The following is a 20819-nucleotide window of genomic DNA, read 5'->3' on the forward strand; positions in this document are numbered from 1 at the left end:
CTTCACTTGTATCGACCTACCCGTACCTACTCTCCAAACCAAACCTTCAAGTAAAAGTGACTTTGCACCCCATATGCTTCTCCATGAAAAACTCGGGTCAAAACCTCTTCTAGCTTCGAGTGCTTCATCATGTTTGTAGTATCGAGCTTTCATCACAGTAGAAAGGAACGGATTCTCGTTATTGTGTAGCCTCCACATTTGCTTTGCTAGCAGGGCTTGGTTGAAGCATTTGAGATCCAGAAAACTCATACCATCATTACTCTTTGGGCAACACAAACTAGCCCAACTGTGCCGATGTGTTTTCCTAGCATCTGTCGAAGAGCCCCACTAGAATTGATCAAAAATAGTCTGAATATCATTTATAATGCCACCGGGTATTCTGAAAATGCTCACCATGTAGGAAGGAATAGCTTGAATAACATATTGAATCACATACATACATATATATATATATATATATATATATATATATATATATATATATATATATATATATATATATATATATATATATATATATATATATATATATATATATATATATATATGTATGTATATATATACATGTATGTATATATATATATATATATATATATATATATATATATATATATATATATATATATATATATATATATATATATATATATATATATATATATATATATATATGTATGTATATATATATATATATATGTATATATATATATATATATATATATATATATATATATATATATATATATATATATATATATATATATATATATATATATATATATATATATATATATATATATATATATATATATATATATACATACATACATACATACATATATATATATATATATATATATATATATTATATATATATATATATATATATATATATATATATATATATATTTATATTATTATAAAACTTACTTAACTTAGTTGTTTAATGGTAGGTTCCTAATTGGTTTAATGCCCAATATAATTTTATTTTTTTTAAAATCCCGAATGTTACACTTAGGCTTGATACCAAACAGGTTCTTCTTCATTCTTAAAGCCTTTAATTCCTCCTTTTGTTTACTATGACCCTTACGTGGTGAAGCTTTTATATCAAGGCCCTACCCATACCCTTTCTCTTTATCTTCCTTAATCACCAAAGTACAGTTTTTCTCGGTGTGGTTCATCAACCCGTATAGAAAGCAGATGTGGGGTAATCTTTCGTATTTAATGGTTATTTTTACTGTCGAACCACCCCTAGTTTTAATAAGTTGATGTCGTTTCAAAGGTTTTGTTACATCAATGATGACCCTAACCCTACGATAAGGATTAACATCAAGAAAATCATCTTCTATCTCTACAACCTCCCTCATAGCCTTTGCAATCGACCTACACATTACTATTAGATCTACAACCGAAAGGAAGATTATAGAATCTTACCCAAAAAGGAGAGAAATTTAAGACCACATCAGAGGTTGCGCATCGCCTTCGATTTCTTGCAACACAAGCAACCGTTGTTCGAAACTCCATGGCCTCCCATTAAGCACGTTCTCCATATCTTGCCAATGAAAGAATTGGAACATAAATAGATTAGAGCCCATTGATCTGATCACCACACCATCTTTGAGACACCAAACATGGAGTATAGTACGTTTAAAAGCATCGAAATTCAAAAGCTTCTCCATAAGTATTCGCCCTATCAACCGTAACGAGATCTTTTCATCGTGGGTATTATCATTACAATCATCCAGAATCCCAATATCTTCTTCGCCATTCATGATGGCTAATTTGGAGCATTGTTCGACAAGATCTTCCGCCATGAGAGCGATAGTTTTGTCTCTTAGGAAACCCTAGAGAGAGAAAAACTCTAACTCAAGAGAGAGAAGGGACCCTTTTTGACATAACTTACTTAAAACATTGGATGTTTGTTTAATGATTTTTTTTATATTTTATTATTTTTTCTTAAAAGTATAAAATAAAAAGTTGAAAAATCAATTTCAAAATCATTTTTTAAATAAAATTCATTTACCTAAAACGTCATATTTCCTGTCATATTATAATTTATAATTAATAATTAATTAGAACTTAAAAAGTTTAAATATCATTAAAAAAAATTTAAAGTATTTAAAAATTAAAATGAGGCAATCAAACATGATCAATTAACCAATGCAAAATGTAAATACAGTTTCAAATTTTCCTCATTCAGCGCTGACTTTTTCTTAATGCACATTCGTTTACAAATTTTGAGGGGACTTTGTATCTCCATGCCCCAATTCCCCCCTATATTACTTCCGCTTGCTAATAGCCTAATACTCATTGAAAGGCCACCAAAAACACACTAAAATTAACACCAAACAATCACAAAAATTTACTCGTACTTCACCAACAACACAATTCTAGAGTATATCTTTGGTTAATTAATATTATACCCTTCTTCTGGTATGTTTTTTTTATTGGGTGGTTGTTATTTTGCAAATTTTGTAAATTTCTCATGAAAGTGTTTTGTTTCTGGATCTCCCTTGTTTCTTGTACTACAACATTATTGTTTTATTTTTGGCAATCATTGATTTCTTTTTTTTTTTTATCATGGAATTAGTCTTCATATTTCTATAATGTTGTAAAGTCATGATTTTTTATTTTTTATTTTTTATTTTGATTGATTTGTTATGCATCCTATCTCCATGGGGATATTTAAGGGTAATAGAGATAGTGATATGGTATTTGGCTTTTTTATTTAATTATTTGCTTTTTTTGATATTTTTTGGTGCTTTTTCCAAAAATTCCTCCTTTTTTGATATGAGAAAATGGTTTTTTTTTTTTTTTTTTTTTTTTTTTTTTTAATTTTTAAAAAATTTTTTTTTTTTATAAATGCTCAAAGGCTTCAGATTTTTGGGTATATGACTTTGATGCAGCAAGTTTTTGATTCATATCTTATAAAGGTTACTACACATTTGATAATTTCTAATTATGCGTTGTTGGGTACTTATGTTTGCAGAGAAATTTTGGGTTTGAAGCTTCATTAGGGTTTGTAAACACATAATTTAATTTCGATCATCGTCCTGCTTTATTATTAAGAAATTGATATTGAATTCTTATGGTTTGCTAAAGGAATTTGTATTTTGGGATTTGGGTACAATCATTTTTTGAGGTATTATTGGATTGAAGGCAGATTTAGGGTATTATAAGGAGGATTTCGATCTCAATTTTGTTTTGTAGGAGCCCAATGGATGAATCTTCTTCTTCCTTGATCAGGAGGACGAAGTTTTCACACACTGTATGTCATCGAATCGATTCATCTATATTGGCCTCCATGTCATTAAGATTTCGAACACAGGAAATTCCCCAATTCAAACCTAGACCCGAAACTCCTGCTTCTCGGCCCGAAGCAGCCACTTTACCTGAAATTGCTGCTTCTCGCCCTGAATTAGTCGGTGTTCGCAAGGTACACGAATCAAATCAAACCCAGGTTCTGCGACATCCATTGACGAACAAACAAAGAACCGTGTCACCTCCGCTTGAAGTTCCTTTGTCGGATACATTTAAGGACGCTCAAATGGAAGTAAAGAGATCATTAACCCCGATTTCTCGAAGGAAGAAGCCCGATAAGAAAACGAACAAATCAATTCCAGACAGTAGGAAGTCTAATGTGAAATTCGGCTGGGGAAAATACTTTGATCATGCAGGGGGAAGAGTTACAGCTGTGGATGCAGCTGATGAGTACATGATTGATCTTTCACAGTTGTTTCTCGGGCATAAATTTGCTCATGGTTCTTACAGTAGGCTTTACCGGGGATTATATAAGGATGAACCTGTCGCTGTGAAGATGATTCGGTTGCCAGATGATGACGAAAATGGAAGCTTATCAGCTAGATTAGAGAAGCAGTTTAATCGAGAAGTTACTCTTTTGTCGCGCCTTCACCATGCTAATGTAGTTAAGGTAGCCTTGCTCTTCCACTCAGGCTTGTTTATTGGATACACTGATGAGTCTAGGGGTGTTCAGCGGGCCGTGTAAGGGTTGGGTCGGGTCGGACCGGGCTTAAATAAAAATTAGCTTCTTTAAACTTAATGTGGGCTTTAAATGTAGCGGGCTTTAAAAGCCGAGACCGGCCCAACCCGGCCCTTTTTTATTACTTAAAATTATTTAAATTCCCATTTATCAATTTATATTAAATCAGCATTTATAATAATCAAGTTTTTTGACCCTTATTAAGTCTTTTCATAGTCCATTTCATTTTAATTATATTAGAGCCCATTTTTGGTCTGATCTTTACAAAGTCCTACTAAAAACGGGCCGGATAAGGGCTTAAAATGGGGGTCTGACCCATTAAACACCCCTAATCACTGATAAGATTGAGGAGATAACATTTCATAGGGATCTAAAATCATATGCATATTTGTTTGGATCAGTTTATAGGTGCATGCAGACAACCACTGGTCTTTTGCATTGTGACCGAGTACTTGTCAGAGGGCTCGTTGAGGGCATACTTGCATAGGCTTGAACACGAAACACTACCTTTGGAGAAGTTAATCTCCGTGGCACTTGAAATTGCTCGTGGAATGGAATATGTGCACGCACAAGGTCTTGTTCATAGGGATCTTAAACCCGAAAATATTCTAATTGATCAAGATTTTCACATGAAAATTGCTGATTTTGGGATTGCTTGTGAGGAAGAACACTGTGATCCTGTTTCAGATGATCCTGGAACATACCGCTGGATGGCTCCTGAGATGATTAGGCACGATCCTTATGGACGGAAAGCGGATGTATATAGCTTTGGACTCATGCTATGGGAGATGGTATCTGGAAGCATCCCTTATGAGGACAGGATGTCTTTCCAGGCTGCTTTCGCTGTTATGACTACGGTTGGTTTCTCTATGCTGGTTCATAGATTTTATTGTAATCTCTATAGTATGGTGTGCAATGTCACATGATTCGTTAATCACTTCGCGAATCGAAAAAAGCGAATTATGGTCAGTTTTGGGCTATTTTTGGACAAATTTGAGCGAATTGCGAATTCGAAAAGCGAATTGCGAATTCGAAAAGCAAAGTAGCTAGCGAATTGCGTTACAGTGATGGTGTCATTCAGTTTATTTTGTGTTTGCACTTTATATACTGATATAACTATCAAGTTAAATTTGTGTGCTCACCTTAGTGAAAAGCTAATTCAAACTAGAGATCAACCATGGTGGCAATTTTCTATTGGGGTATTTGGCAATTGGTCGATGGCTATTGGCTATTGGCTATTGGCCGTTGACTTTTTAGTTAACTTGTTTGACTAGTTGGAAGTGTTGGTTGTTTTTGTTAGCTTTTAAGCTAGTTGAAAAAGCCAGCTGTTTATGGAGATATTTGATAAATTTAGGTATTGACTGTTGGCTGTTTATTAAGAAAAAGTGGGTCAATAAGCCAAAAACAACAAAAAAAACTAACAGCAGTAGCTTATCAGTTGGTTTAAAAGCCATTTACCAAATACTTTTTTGTCTGTTTGACCAAGTCAAAAGCCAAAATCTAAGCAAAAAGCCATAACCAAACACCCATCAAGGACGTACAAGTTTACAGATTTGTCATCCAAGCTTTGCATCTCACTTTGTCTGATTTGTGATGTTGCGTTTCTATATTCCAAATTCTTTAGAAGATACAAAATACTAATTTAAACCCAAATTTTTTGATTGTAGAATGCGCGGCCTAACGTTCCTGAGCGCTGTCCTCCAGCAATGAAAGCTCTAATAGAACAATGTTGGTCTCGAGTTCCAAAAGAGAGGCCTGAGTTTTGGCAGATTGTGAAAGTCCTTGAGGGGTTTGAATCTTCATTTGCTAATGATGGAACCTTGAAGCTGTTACCAAATTTTATCCAGGATCAAAAGAAGGGTTTTCTGTATCGAATACAAAAGCTTAGTACCCCTCACAATAATTCTAATATTATGCCTAAACCTAAGTTTATTTGACACCACTTGGCTTTTGTAGTTCATTTCAAATTATCTTGTAATAAGTAGGCCTGTTTTTTGTCGCTTTGTTTTGATATAGGAAAAAGAAATATGCCTTCTTTTTTTTTTTTTTTTCTTTTGATGGATACGGGATGGATATATTAAGTAAGGCGGTTCAAGGCTGGTTGTTAAATAGTAGTACAATTCCCACGAGTCCACAACAGGTTTTTGTCTTGCTGTTTTGTTGCCGTTGTTCCATTTAGTTTTTTAACACTATTTATTTGTATTTTATTCTTAATCTAGATGTCAAAATATAGTCATGTGGGATCTTGTTTGATTCGTCTTAATGTAAATTTTATTAATATTAATTTTTTATAATTTTTAATTATGTACAATTAAAGTTATTTAGAATTGAATTAGTGCATTGGATAGTGTGTCAAAATTAAATAGGACAACTCAAATGAATTGGAGAGAATATTGTTTATTAAACCCTTTTTTCATAAGCTCTGTTGTGTGGACATAATTTCACTTGCTGATAGCCTGATACTGCTTGTGTAGGATTATGCATCTGTGTATGACATTGCTGGCATCTACTGCTGATTTTATCCTGATGCTTGAGTAGAGGTGTTTAACTGGGCTTGTCGACCCAACGGGTCAAAGGTCCGGTCACATTTTAACGGGTCATTTGCGGATCGGGTTAATAACGGGTCAGATCATTGACGGTCCTTGGTGAAAAGGGTCGATCAGGTTAGGTCGGATAATTATATGGATTAGTTGCGACAAAAATTTTACCACTTTTGTTTTTTTTTTTTTTTTATAATATTTTTATATGATATTATCATTTACATAGGTGGGTCAACCCAACGGATTATAATGTATAATAAAAGAACTAGAGCTTTTAAAAAATAGGTTAAAGTGGAAAGGGTATAAACGGCCTTGACCTGCCCTAGTTCGTTTAAATTTGACATAATCCCACTCGATCTGGTCATGAAAGGTTAGAGCGGCCAAGCATGAAAGGTTCGCCAAATTTTTTCATGGCTGCACATGGCCAAGCATGTACGACCAAGTACAAGCATTTGGGATCGATCATTCAAAGCGATGGAGAGATTGACGGAGATGTAAACCATCTCATTCAGGCGGGTTGGATCAGATGGCGTGCAGCCACCGCGGTACTATGTGATAAGAAATTTCCAAGCAGGTTAAAAGGAAAAATTTTATCGGGCGGCTATCAGACCCGCTCTGCTGTATGGGACCGAATGCTGGCCTGTTAAGAAATCTTTTGAATATAAGACGGAAGTTACAGAAATGCGTATGCTGAGGTGGATGTGTGGGCATACATCGATGGATAGAAATAGGAACCAAGATTTTAGAGACAAACTAGGAGTAGCACCTATTTCGGGAAAAATGCGTGAAAAGAGATTGAGATGGTTTGGACATGTGCAGAGAAAAACTTTCGCCACCCCTGTGAGGAGAGTAGAAAGTATTATAGTAGAGGGTAAGAAGAGTCGAAGATGACCCAGGAGAACTTGAGACGAACAGATAAAAATCGACTTGCGGGAGCTAAACCTCTCCAAGGGCCTGACTAAGGATAGGGGTAGTTGGAGGCGTCATATCCATGTTTTAGATTACTGATGTTCTCGTAGGTTCCTGTCATCCCGCCCCTCCTTCTTGTCCCCTTTTATTCTGTAGGTGGGTCTACTTATTTTCTTTTATATGTTTTTTCTCCCATGTAGCTACGTCTTCGTATCTTTCTCGAGCCGGGGGATTCCTTTGGCCACGCTCTCTTTTACGGGTATGAGTTGCCGCCGTCCTTCCCTCCCCAGACCCTGTTTATAATTTTTCTATGAATGGATATACTGGGTTGGATGATGATGACGTATCTTCTCCATTTTATTTGTACAGGACCAATTCCAGAAATTTTATCCCTGCCATTGTTTTAGTTTGTTGTTCCATTATTGTATAGATACCTCTTCATTTTTCTGTTCCACATTAAGTGGAGAAGTGAATAAGTTTTCGTAGTGGTGGATTATACAAATAAGGCTGAATTAAGTATGATCTGTTATCATGTAACTAATTTTATATGTTGCTTTAAGACTCTAACATTGTTTTTTAATAAGGTGAAGTTTTATTCAAAATTTGATTGCTTTTAAGCCTCTTTTTGGAACAGAGGCTATGAATTTGCTTTGTTGTCGTACTCGGATAGTGGTATGTTTATAGAAGGCGTTTTTATTAAAGTGATTTGGTTTTTTTAGATTTTCTGATCTTCCTCCTAAATGGTAAGAAATGAACTTTCACAAGGTGGAAGGAAAGCCTTCATCTCTAGGTCAACCCGTGACTTTTAATTGGGTCTAAGAAATTATAGTTAAATTAGATGTACGTTGTTTTTTTTAGTAATTTTAACATGTTAAAGTTGGATTTGATGTGAGTAGGGATGGTTATGGGGCGGGTCTGGCCAGACCCAGACCCGGACCCGGACCCTATTTTTTTGGATCCAAACCCGGATCCGGACCCTATGGTCCAAAATTTTCAGACCCGGATCCGGACCCTACGGGTCTGATAGGGTCTAGGGTCCTTAATGGGTCTTATACAAAGCCTCTTTGATTTGTCAAAATTGAACCTTTTTCGAGTTTTTTTGTATTTTTGTAAGCAACTTATTATCGTATTACTAATACTTGTTCGAGTCCATGAAATTCAAATACAAAATATATCGTATTACAAAATAATTAGATTATATCCCGTCAACAAAATTGTTTGAAAAAGTTACCATATCTTGAACATTTCTAAACAAGAAGGATATGAAAATAGAGCAAAGCAGTCAGTGGAAGACCAACACTGTAATCTCAGTAAGAGGAGGCAACGCAAGGCTTATAAAAGTAAATAATTGAGAATGAGAATGGCCCACTCCCACTCCCACGCCCATCCATTCATAATATCATAATTCAAAAATATAAAATTTAAAATTTAAAACTTTAGGGTCCGGGTCTTCACCTTAGGACCCGGACCCGGATCCGGACCCGTCAAATAAAATTTGGATCCAGACCCAGACCCGGATCCGACGGGTCTCAAAAATTAGGACCCAGACCCTTATAAAAGGGGCGGGTCCGGGGCGGGTCCTACAGGGTCCTGGACCCATGACCATCCGTAGATGTGAGCAATCTTAACTTCACTTATATTTTCCAATTTAAATTTCTCATTTCAACTTATATATTTCAACAAGTAATTGATTTCTTATCTCATTTTTCTACGCAATTGTCATTTACATCATTTAATCAATAGGATCTCTATTGTGATTTATTTAATTAATGATCAAGTTTAGGTAATAAGATATAGGCTTGTGTAGTTAACGTCAGCTTCACTCAGCCTTATTCTTTGCAGGATATACTCATGATCTTTCTCGAGTTGTTGCACTTATTGGCCTCGTTCTCAAGGTGTGAGTTGTTACCGTCGTATCCTCCTCAGACCCTACTCATAGTTTTATGGGTGGGATATACTGGATAAGATGATGATGATCCCTGTTGTGATTTAATGTTATCCCTCTTGTAAAGTAGAGTAATCTTTCATCATATTTAAAAGTCAACCTTTTATAGGTTCTAGTTATTTGAGTTTTGATTCTTTTGCTCGAGTTATAGGTTCTAGTTATTTAAACTTATACTATATAGATAATTTAACTTAGTAATCCCTCCTACTCGTTTTACTTATTCTATTTGGTTTTTCAACATTATTTACCAATCACTCTTTTTATGTGATTTGTTCTTAATCTATTAGTTACAAAACAGTCTTGTGGAATCTTATTTAATTCGTCTTATTGTAAATTTTATTAATATCAATTTTTTATAATTTTTACTCAAGCATAATTAAAAATATTTAAGATTAAAAAAGTGTATAGATAAATATGTTAAAACCAAATGAAACAAATAAAGAGAATAGAATGGAGTGTTAAAGAATTAAAAAATAAAAAACGAACTTGAAGTTTGAAAGATTTAAATTCTAATCCAGCGTGTATCATATGAGAAAAAATGGAGACCAATTAATTCAATACATTAACTAAAAATTTGTAGGCCCATCTTCTATCAAGATAATGATGTTTCATCTTTCCTGACAAAATAAAGTTATGGGCTCAGCATTCAGCAGTAAGCATCTTGCAGGAGTCCTTTTATTACTTTACACATAACATCTTTGGCTATTTGGCAAATAGTTATTCTTAGCTGTTCGCAATTTGTTATGAATTTTTTGGTTGATTTGTTTGATCAAAAGTAATTATTGACTTTTTTGCTAGTTAATTTAGTTAAATAATTAGTTATTGTCTGTTTGTTGCAATTTAAATAACTTAACACGTCAATAATCAATAAAAAAGTCAACCATGTTAACCTTTTCATTTTAATTAAAAAGTCGTTTTGAAAGTCATTTACCAAATATTTTTTTTAGCTCTTTGACCAAACAAAATGCCTAAAGCAAAATTCCAATCTAAAAATTGACTTAGAAGTCATTTACCGAACATCCCCAAATATACTACTACGTTCCTTTGAATTAGTAAGAAAGAGAAATAATGTGTTTCTTTAGAAAAAGAATGATAGTTGTTTATAAATAAAGTGAAATTAAATTGGATGGATTGCGGAAACAGATTTAGGGTTTAGAATCCCAAGAAGCACATAACAAATAGACAAAAGTTTAGGAAAATTTTGCATCAATTTCAGCATATATATAGTTTCGTTTGTAAAATGATAAACTAAATTTTTTTTATTCCTTCAAAATAACATGTAAAAGCACAAAAATCAAAATAATGTTAAAGTGATCAATTAACGTCATCTTCACTTAAATGATGGCAATTCAAAAGATTAATAAATTTCAATCAACATTATCCTCACACAATAAAGTTCAAATTTACAATGAAAATAAAGTTCAATAAAATGATAATACAAAGTAAAATAATAATAAATGAATTACCATTATATATTCTCATCTAGATTTCATATTTAAAAATTGTTGTATAATAACATTAATACTAACATAAAAGACTTTATTTAATTTTTGTTACACGTAACTATTGAGTGTTCCTCCATTTGTTTTTCTTGCTTTTTTTAAAGGTAAAATATACAATAGAAATTATAAGACCAAATTGCAATAGAGATATTACATTCATGAGAAACTCATCAAAGCATCCAAAAACAACAGATAAATCAAATAAATTTGAAAAAAAAAATGTAGTACATCTCTATATTAAACTCAAAACACAAATCTTATTTCATATGCATACATAGGAGCTGAGATTCGTAACAGTGAAGTACTTTCCTATGTTGCATGCATTTGCTCCAAACACAAATCTTGTGCATTTTAAAAAAGGAGAGAAAATAATGATAAAAATTTATATTTTATTGGGGTGTGGAATAAATAAGTGAATAAGATAAAAAAGTAAGATAAATATATGAATAAAATTTAAAAAAAAAAATGAGTTAAAATGAAACAAAATCTTAATAGCGAACTAAAAAGAAAATGGTACAAACATTGTGAAATACTGAAATATTGAAACTCATATGGTATTATATTATATTATGTAAAATATCAATTAAATTGAAAACTTGTTTAGCCTCTCACCAATCCTTGCCACTCCATGACTTATTGAATCCTCCTTAATCTACAAACATTCGTTCAAAAAAGAGCACATAAATTACATAATCAATTAATATATTATTAAGTATTAAATTGCTACTATTATTATATGCTAGAGAACAATTGGGTTTTATCTTATCATGTAATACTCTTGTTTTTCATTGAGTTAGAAGTTTATATAAAATTACCAAGTTATGATTATTTTATTTATGAAGAAAATAATAATATGAAAATGCAAAATAGTAATTAAAATTTTTTTTAGTTTATTTTATGTTTCTTATACACTTCTTTAAGGATCATAAATCTTAGTTATATCAATTGATAAAAATATGAAGTCAAGAGAAAGAGTTCAAAATAATCATATTAGTAGTTAATCATCTATTAGAGATGTAGAATTGAAATAAAATTTCTCATATAACGTTGTATTTTCAATAAAATATAGGAGCAATAATCAATTTGTGTTCCATATAAGTTTAAGATTTTAAGTAGTACTCTAAAATATTTTAAATTGATAAGTACAATCAATTATAGATATTGTGGAGGAGTTGCATAGGATACCTGTTTATTAGATAAGTAGCTGTGAGAATGCAATCACCCCAAAAAATAATAGGTAACTTGGATTGAACGAAAAGGGCTCTAGCTGTTTCAAGCAAGTGACGATGTTTTCTCTCAACTATGCCATTTTGTTGAGGAGTATCTCGAGTATTTGTTTGATGAATAATGCCCTTAGACTGAAAAAATTGTGTGGCAGCTCTGCTGGACCCTAGTTCAAGGGCATTGTCAGATCGGAAAATTTTGATTTTGGCATTGAATTGAGTAAAGATCATTTCAGTGAAAGTTTGAAGAAGAGGAAAAGCATTACTTTTGGTTTTGAGGAGGTGAGTCCAAGTAGCTCTACTAAAATCCTCGACTATGGTGAGAAAATAGTGATATCCTCCATGAGTAGCTGTGTGATAAGGACCCCAAACATCAATATGAACAAGTTCAAAAAGATGGGAAGATTGAGTATGACTGAGAGGAAAAGGTAGTCTGTGTTGTCTAGCTTTTGGACAAACATCGCAGCATTTAATAGTATCAATAGAATTATTAGGAAAACAAGAAAGCTGTTGGAGTTTGTATAAGGGCAAGTGACCCAATCTTTGGTGCCAAATAAGACCATTTTCATTACATTTAACAGAATTACACAAAGCTTTATTTATAGAAAAAGAAGAGACAGAATCATCAATATTTTTGTTTGTATTATCTAGTTGATAGAAATTAGGAATACATTTATTTTGTGAAAAATAATCAACTAGATCACAAGATGTGTTAAGCTGAGTAGAGTCTCTGTAATGCTTGTGTGGATGAGATGCAGTAGATTTGGCTTCTTTAGGAGTATGAGAAGTGGGAAAATGTTGTAGGAGATACAGCCCAGAGTGGATTTCACCAAGTTCCAGAGGCCTCTTCATTAAGGGGCCCTGAAAATAGCATTTAGAATTAGTGAAAAGGGCATAAGAAGAGGACTGCTTGCATAATTTGCCTATTGAAAGCAAGTTGTACTTAAATTGAGGAACATGGAGCACGTTATGCAGAATGAGATCAGAATGAATGTGAACAGAACCTACTTTATGCACATGAACAACATGACCATTTGGCAAAGTAACATGATATGCGTGAGGAAGACTGTGTGTGTGGATGAACAAATTGTCATTGTGGCACATATGATCACTAGCACCAGTATCAATAATCCAAGTATAATCAGCAGCTGACCAACCATTATAAGAAGTACAATTACCAGAGAAAGAATGAAAAGAAAATGCAGTGATACCAGAAAAATTAGCAGCTGTGAATGCCTGACCATTGTTTCCTCCAGAATAAGAAAGAGTATTATTATCACCAGGTAAAGTATTAGGTTTACTATTTGTTTGTAGATTACTCATCATAGTCATTAGTTAATGGAACTGAGCTTGAGATATATTTTGCGGATGATTGTTGGAGTTCCAGGATTGAAAATCTGGAGAAGTGTTCTGATTACCATTGTCATTGTTACAAGAAGTGCAGGTGTTGATGAAGGTCTCTGCAGATGGAGGAACATCATTGACTTGTTGATACACAACATTACCAGAGAATTTCTTGTTTTTAGTAAACCTAAAATCCTTAGGGAAACCAACAAGTCTGTAGCATTTACTTGCAAGATGCCCTGGTTTCTTACAGTGAGTGCAGATGAACCTTTTGCCATCAAATTTTTGCTTCTGACTTTGATTATGTTGTTGGAATTGTGGATGAACCTGAATATGATTTGTTGCATTCATGGATGCTGATTCAGTGATAAAATGTGATGAGGCATGAACTTCTCTTTGCTTCTCTTCTTGAGATAATAGGGCATAAGCCTGACTTATGGAAGGCAAGGGTTGCATCATTAAAATATTACCTCTGATATGGTTGTAATCACTATTGAGTCCCATAAGAAATTGAATAAGGCGTTGATCTTCATTAAATTTTTGCAAGGCTTGTGCAGCACCACAAGAACAAATGGGCAGAGAAGATAAAGTGGATAACTCATCCCAATTTTTCTTCAATTTAGTAAAGTATCCAGCGATATCATTTGTACCTTGGCCTGATAAACGAATATCTTTCTCTAATTGAAATAGTTTGGCACCATTGGCTTGGCCATAGCGATCGTCAAGATCTTTCCAGATGTCGTGAGCGGAATTCGAATAAAGAACACTATCAGCGATGTCGTGAGATAAGACATTCAAAATCCAGGAAGTAACCATATCATTGCATCTTTTCCATTGATGATACTTTAGATCTGTGGGATTAGGCTGGGAATTCAGACTGATGAATAGCAATTTGTTCTTTGCGGACAAGGCGATCGACATGGATTTCTTCCATGAGCCAAAATTCGAACCATCAAAAGGTTTTGATACCAATAATAAACCAGGATGATCAGCAGGATGAAGAAATAGGGGATCGGAAGGATCAAGAAAGCTTAAACTAGAATCTTGATTTGTCATGGCGGAAGACCGATTGAATCAATAAAATCAGAGAAGAAACAAAGAGAAGACCAGAAACTTGATTAGGTTAAGCGAAGAATCAAGAAAAAAGAAAAGAAAATGAAATACCTAAATCAATGAAGTAAATTGAAACAAGCAGAGACGAGATGAATGAATGGAAAAATGATCTAGGTATTCAATTTGAACCTTAACATCTGATACCATGTTGATTTGATTATGCAATGTTCATGAAGAAGAAGATAATATCAGAGAAGGAGAGAAAGAGAAAGGAAGGGAAAAACTTGGATTTTGTATATCCCCTTTCTTATTTTTGTATATTGTGTGTTAAAATGAAATACAAGAGATAGACTATATATAAATCTAATAATACATGTCTAAAAACATTGCTGAAAATATTTAAAAAGACCTAAGTATGTTTAACATCAATGATTGTCATCACACATTAACATCATCTTTTTCTATTCCAAATCATATATGCTGCTTAACTGACTCAAGTATATATAAGAATTTGCCTCTTTCTGATACTGAGTCACATGAACCTTCAACATATGAAGAGGCTGCTGCCATACCTGCTTGGCAAGTTGCTATGCAACAAGAGTTATCTGCTCTTGAAGCCAATGATACTTGGGTAGAGGCTGCATTACCTAAGGGTAAAAAGCCTATTTCATGCAAATGGGTTTACAAAATAAAAAAACATGCTGATGGAACTGTAGAGCGATACAAAAGCAGATTGGTTATCAAAGGATGTACTCAAAAAGCTGGAATAGATTACACTGAAACTTGTTCTCCAGTTGTAAAAATGACCACCATACGAAGCCTTATTGCTACTGCGGTAAAAATGAATTGGACAATGCATCAATTAGATGTAAATAATGCATTCTTACATGGAGATTTACATGAAGATATCTACATGAAACCTCCTCCTGGATTCCTCCTTTCTGATCCCACAAAAGTTTTGAAATTAAGAAAATCCTTGTATGGTCTCAAGCAAGCTTCAAGACAATGGCATGCAAAGCTTTCTACAGCATTAAAATCAAGAGGATATATTCAATCAAAGAATGATTACTCTCTCTTTTATAAAGCAATGGGCAAGCACATCATATTTGTAGCAGTATAGGTGGATGATATTTTACTCACTGGCAATCATTTGGAAGAAATGCACAATCTCAAAGCATTTCTGCATTCCACTTTCAAAATTAAGGATTTGGGTAATTTACATTTTTTTCTTGGCATTGAAATATTGAATGTTTCTAATGGTGTGATTATGACACAGAGGACATTTGCAGCTGAATTATTAAAGGAATTTGATCATTTCAAAGCAACTCCTGCACATTGCCCTTTGGAAACTAAAATCCAATTGAGATCAGACACTGGCAAGCCAATCCCAGATCCTAGTTTATACAGAAAACTGATTGGTAAGTTGAATTACTTAACTAATACTAGACCTGATCTAACATATGTTGTTCAATTCTTAAGTCAGTTTTTACAAGATCCTCGAGAACCCCACTGGCAAGCTGCTCTGCATACTTTAAGATACTTGAGTAAAGATTATAGCAAAGGCATCTTCTTCAATACCTCTGCTGACTTGCAACTTGAAGCTTACTGTGATTCAGATTGGGCCTCTTGTCCCAATACCAGAAGGTCAGTCAGTGGATACTTTATCCTTCTAGGTGGTAGTCCCATTTCTTGGAAAAGTAAGAAGCAAAATACAGTTTCCTTAAGCTCCGCAGAGGCTGAATATAGATCAATGCGCAGAGTTACGGCTGAACTCGCATGGCTTACCAGGTTATTACATGAGTTCACCATTCCTAATATTGTTCCTGTGCCCCTGAAGTGTGATAGCCAAGCTGCTATCTACATTGCCCGCAACCCTGTCTATCACGAGCGCACTAAACATATTGATCTTGATTGTCATTTTGTACGGGAAAAATTGCAAGATGGTCTAATCAGTTTGTCATATGTTCCCACAAAACACCAGTTAGCTGATGTCTTCACCAAAAGTCTTCCTGGACCTGATCATCAACTTCTGCTCTCCAAGTTGGGGATGTCATCACCCTCCAACTTGCGGGGGGGTGTTAAACATACTTAGGTCTTTTTAAATATTTTCAGCAATGTTTTTAGACATGTATTATTAGATTTATATATAGTCTATCTCTTGTATTTCATTTTAACACACAATATACAAAAATAAGAAAGGGGATATACAAAATCTAAGTTTTTTCCTTCCTTTCTCTTTCTCTCCTTCTCTGATATTATCTTCTTCTTCATGAACATTGCATAATCAAATCAACATACACTCATTGAAAATACTTATTGTTATTAAGTTGGTACATATTAAAATAGTTTGGATCAAAACTATATAAGACGTTTACTATACTCCCTCGGGATCTTAGTCTTGGATTGCACAAAAAACCATACACGGAGATTAAAAATGATTGTAACAACATTAAATTGTATAAATAATAATAAAAAACAGTTGAAATGTGTGAAAAAAATAAGAGGACATAAAATAATTTATAAAAATTGTAGCAAAATATAGGGAATTGATTTGTAAGAAAAATGCGCCAAGTTATAAAACAGCACAAAGCTATTGAATCAGCCAAAATCAGGGATTCATTAATCAAAGTTCATTGTGGTTACTTTTCTAAATTTAGAAAAACATAATAAAACAAAATAGATTAAGATTTGTCAAGGAACCAACTCAACCAAAAGCTTAAGCTCATTGTTGAGGCCCCAAGATACGTTATATAGTTTAACACGCCCTCTCACACAAGAGCCCATTGGGCTAGAAGTGTGGATGTGCATAGGCTCTAAATATTCCACTTTGAATGAGGGATGGTTAAGATTCGAACCCTTACCCTTTTGTCACGTTGGTTTCTGATACCATGTCAAAAAACCAACTCAACCAAAAGCTTAAGCTCATGGTTGAGGCCCCAAGATACGTTATATACTCTAACAAGATTAGACACTTCACACTTGATAAGACTATTTTGTTTACTTCTTCCAATCAGTGTCGAAGCTTCATTGGTGCCAGCCAGATTTAATAATATCACCCCATAAGAAGTTAAGTTAGTTATTTTAGGTTAAAAAGTTAAGTTAGTTATTTTAGGTTAAAAAGTTAAGTTAGTTATTTTAGGTTAAAACCAAAACTTAGTCTTTTAAGCCCAATAAAATTATTTGTAACGCATATAATAAATTTCAGCCGGTCTTGCACGAGACCGTCTCAGTATGAGACAGGTGGCCCAATCAGGCCAAAAATAGTTTTTTTCAATATGTGTTTAATACTTGATCTACTTAAGATCATAATTGATACCTTTAAGGTCGAAATTGATTTTTCAATTGATCATTTTAAGGTTTGAATTGATCATTTTAATCAAAATTGAAATTTTTATAACAAAGCAACTATGAACTCTTAATTATTTCCAAAAAGCTTTCATTTAAAAGATCATTTTAAAGTCTGAATTGAACATTTTTAAATCAAAATTGAAAATTTTATAACAAAACAGCCTTGAACTCTTGATCATTTCCAAGAGCATACATTGAATCATTTGGCAAAGTATAACTCGAGATCGACACTTCCTCCGTTTTCACATCAAGGGTAAGCAAACACTACAGCTACAACTTTATTTCCAAGTTCATTATGAACGGAAACTATTGAGGGAAGAGCAATATCACTATTATTAATCGATGAACAAGTACTGTTATGTTCCATTAGAATCATCATGTTGCATTAAATAAAAGTACTTGTATTGTGCAATGTTTTAATACTATTATTGATACTGTTATTGACCATTCAGATATTGTTTGAAATTCATCCATAGAATGATAGAATAATACCATTTTATTGATTCATTCTGAAAAAATAAAAACAAAATCATATGTAGGTAGAAATTGATCAGTTTAACGCCAAAATTAATCACTTATAGATCAAAATTGAAAATTTTTATTTTAATTGATCTGTTTAAGGTTTATTTTAAGTTGAAATTGATACCTTTTAAGGTCAAAATTGATAAATGCCCATAAAAAGGAAAAAAACGAGGGAAAACATGTAAGTTTGTTACACGCACAAATTGGACCAGCTGAAATTGACAGTCTCATAATGAGATCGTCTCGGCCAAGTTTTTGTGAATAAATTTAGTGAGCTCTAAATTATGATTCTACTTGTGAATTTTATCATCATTTCTATTAAGAAATTTGTAGCAAAAAACTTTTTTTATAATAAAAGCTAGATTTATTTAATTAATAAAGTCACCCCTTAAAATAAGTCAAGTTTTGTTACTAGAGAGTCCCCCTACCTGGGATTTGATAATTAGCAAAACTTGTGATTTTAATTGCTCCATTTATCTATTTTCTGGTTTTATTAATACATATATTTATTGTTCTAGCAAATTTAATTTTTTTTTCGAATTATAGCTTTAAATTTTAAAGTTTACGGCGTTTAGGCAAAATAAAAGAATTCCAAACATTAAAATGATTCAAATTCTATAGTTTTGCTTAAATGTTGTAAACTATGGTACTTAGATAGTAGTAAATTTGCCAAAAAAAGAAATTGAAATTGTAATTTACAACAGACTTAAACTTTAGAAATATAATTTACAAATTATTCTAATTATAATATCTGAAATTAGAAAAAATAGTTACCTGTGCATGAATGGTGTGAAAAACAGTATTCCCACGAACAGAATAAGAAGCATTAACAATTTCAGCCTTTTCTTCATGAAAAATACGAATCGCTTCAGTGAAAACAAATTGGCATTCTAACCCAGTTATTAATATCACTTCTACCGAATTTCCCTTCTCATTAATCTCTATTTGTACGGCTGAACTCCGATTATTGTAATATTTTCGGCTTATTTTTTCACTATCCTTATTACTAATACCTTTTGCAGTACTTATCAAATTATCCTTCTTTTTCTTCAAATTTTTTAAATTTTCTTGTAACTTCTTAATATACATTGTTGCTTCATCTATTTGTTCTGGTAGAGTCAAAATCACCTGTTCAATAGTAGTGAATATAAAATACATCAATTTCATCAACACACATTACTCTCTCATTGCATTTATTTGACTTAAAAATTATCACATATTCAAGTTGAATGGTGATTTTTCACATATTGGGAATATCAATACTTAAATATAAATAGTAACACAAACACATCTTTATCAGAAGCGAAAAAATATAAAGTAATATTAGCGATATATAATAAAAAAATCTATAAAAGCCAAACTTAAAAAATACACCGCAGGAATAAAGCCTGCACTTTACATATGTGTTAGTATACGAAAAATTAACTTAATTATAATTTTAAGCATGCATCTTATGTACCATTGGTACATGTACAAGATAAAGAATTAAAAAAAGTATAGAATGTGTACTGGGTTTGAATCTTATCAACCGCTTGTTTCAAGTACTAAAATAATAGTTATTGTCAAATATGAGGACGGTTTGTGTTGCATCTATATTTATAGACATGTCACTCATGTAAGGGGCTTGATATATATATATATATATATATATATATATATATATATATATATATATATATATATATATGCTATAATAATCGATTTAAGTTTTTGATCGAATATGTTCCAAAATGTGACAAAGAAAGTTACCCTTGAAGAAGAAGAAGAACCATCATGATTGACAAGGGAATTGAGTTGGGAGTAAAGACATTTCATATGGATTCTTCTGTTCTTCTCTATGGCTTTTCTATCAGCTTTGGATGAAGATTTGAGTGGTAAATTTGTGTTCATGATTGCAGTACTCAAATAATAAGATTTGGGTAATTTAATGTAATTTGTGCCCTAATTTATTGTGTACAAAAGACAATGATGTGCATATTACTGAATTACTGATTGTATGGAAGATTTGTTAGGAAAAAGTGGCCAGTACTGAAAAAAGTGAAAGAACCAAATGGGGTAATATAAAAGCAAACCATTAAAAAAAGCAAAAGGTTAATAGGGGAATTAATGGTAGGGCTAAACTCTCAATGTAACACCATCTCAATGTCACCATTTACTTTTTATTTTTCTCTATCCATTAAGATTTATTATAAATTTATTTTTATCATCATAACTTATATTTTCTCTTTGATTATAAATTATTTTGATATTGCAATTTATATTGCAGTTCAGATCATTTGATTATAAATTATTTTAATATTCACTTGTGTAATATATATAACACATAAAATAACAATGTGTTCGTTTAGTATATTATATGGTATAAAGTGGTCGATCTATTCTATACTAATATGAGATTCATCCTTGATTCTTAGCTTGGATGTATAGGTTTAT

At 32.6% G+C, this 20819-nt stretch overlaps 2 protein-coding genes across 4 annotated transcripts; one reads left to right on the top strand and one right to left on the bottom strand.

Moving 5' to 3' along the window:
- Positions 1-2164: 2164 nt before the first annotated feature.
- LOC130815917 (serine/threonine/tyrosine-protein kinase HT1-like) lies at positions 2165-6284 on the top strand. Of its 2 annotated transcripts, none has more exons than XM_057682448.1 (4): positions 2165-2433; positions 2990-3931; positions 4402-4857; positions 5668-6284. In XM_057682448.1, the coding sequence occupies exons 2-4, from the start codon at positions 3218-3220 to the stop codon at positions 5935-5937; spliced, it is 1440 nt and encodes a 479-aa protein (XP_057538431.1). In that variant the 5' UTR covers positions 2165-2433; positions 2990-3217; the 3' UTR covers positions 5938-6284. The 2 variants fall into 2 exon arrangements, with proteins under 2 accessions (XP_057538431.1, XP_057538432.1); XM_057682449.1 differs by having other exon boundaries at positions 3211-3931.
- A 4699-nt stretch (positions 6285-10983) lies between these two features.
- On the bottom strand, positions 10984-20390 carry LOC130815918 (transcription factor bHLH162-like). 2 transcript variants are annotated; one of them, XM_057682451.1, is made up of 3 exons: positions 20136-20390; positions 19161-19514; positions 10984-11548 (listed from the first exon to the last, which is right to left on the bottom strand). In XM_057682451.1, the coding sequence occupies exons 1-3, from the start codon at positions 20274-20276 to the stop codon at positions 11480-11482; spliced, it is 564 nt and encodes a 187-aa protein (XP_057538434.1). In that variant the 5' UTR covers positions 20277-20390; the 3' UTR covers positions 10984-11479. The 2 variants fall into 2 exon arrangements, with proteins under 2 accessions (XP_057538434.1, XP_057538435.1); XM_057682452.1 differs by lacking the exon at positions 10984-11548 and adding an exon at positions 16256-16394.
- Positions 20391-20819: the final 429 nt, after the last annotated feature.

This window comes from Amaranthus tricolor, chromosome 6 (assembly GCF_026212465.1).
Source record: "Amaranthus tricolor cultivar Red isolate AtriRed21 chromosome 6, ASM2621246v1, whole genome shotgun sequence".
In the NCBI taxonomy this organism is placed as follows: Eukaryota; Viridiplantae; Streptophyta; class Magnoliopsida; order Caryophyllales; family Amaranthaceae; genus Amaranthus; species Amaranthus tricolor.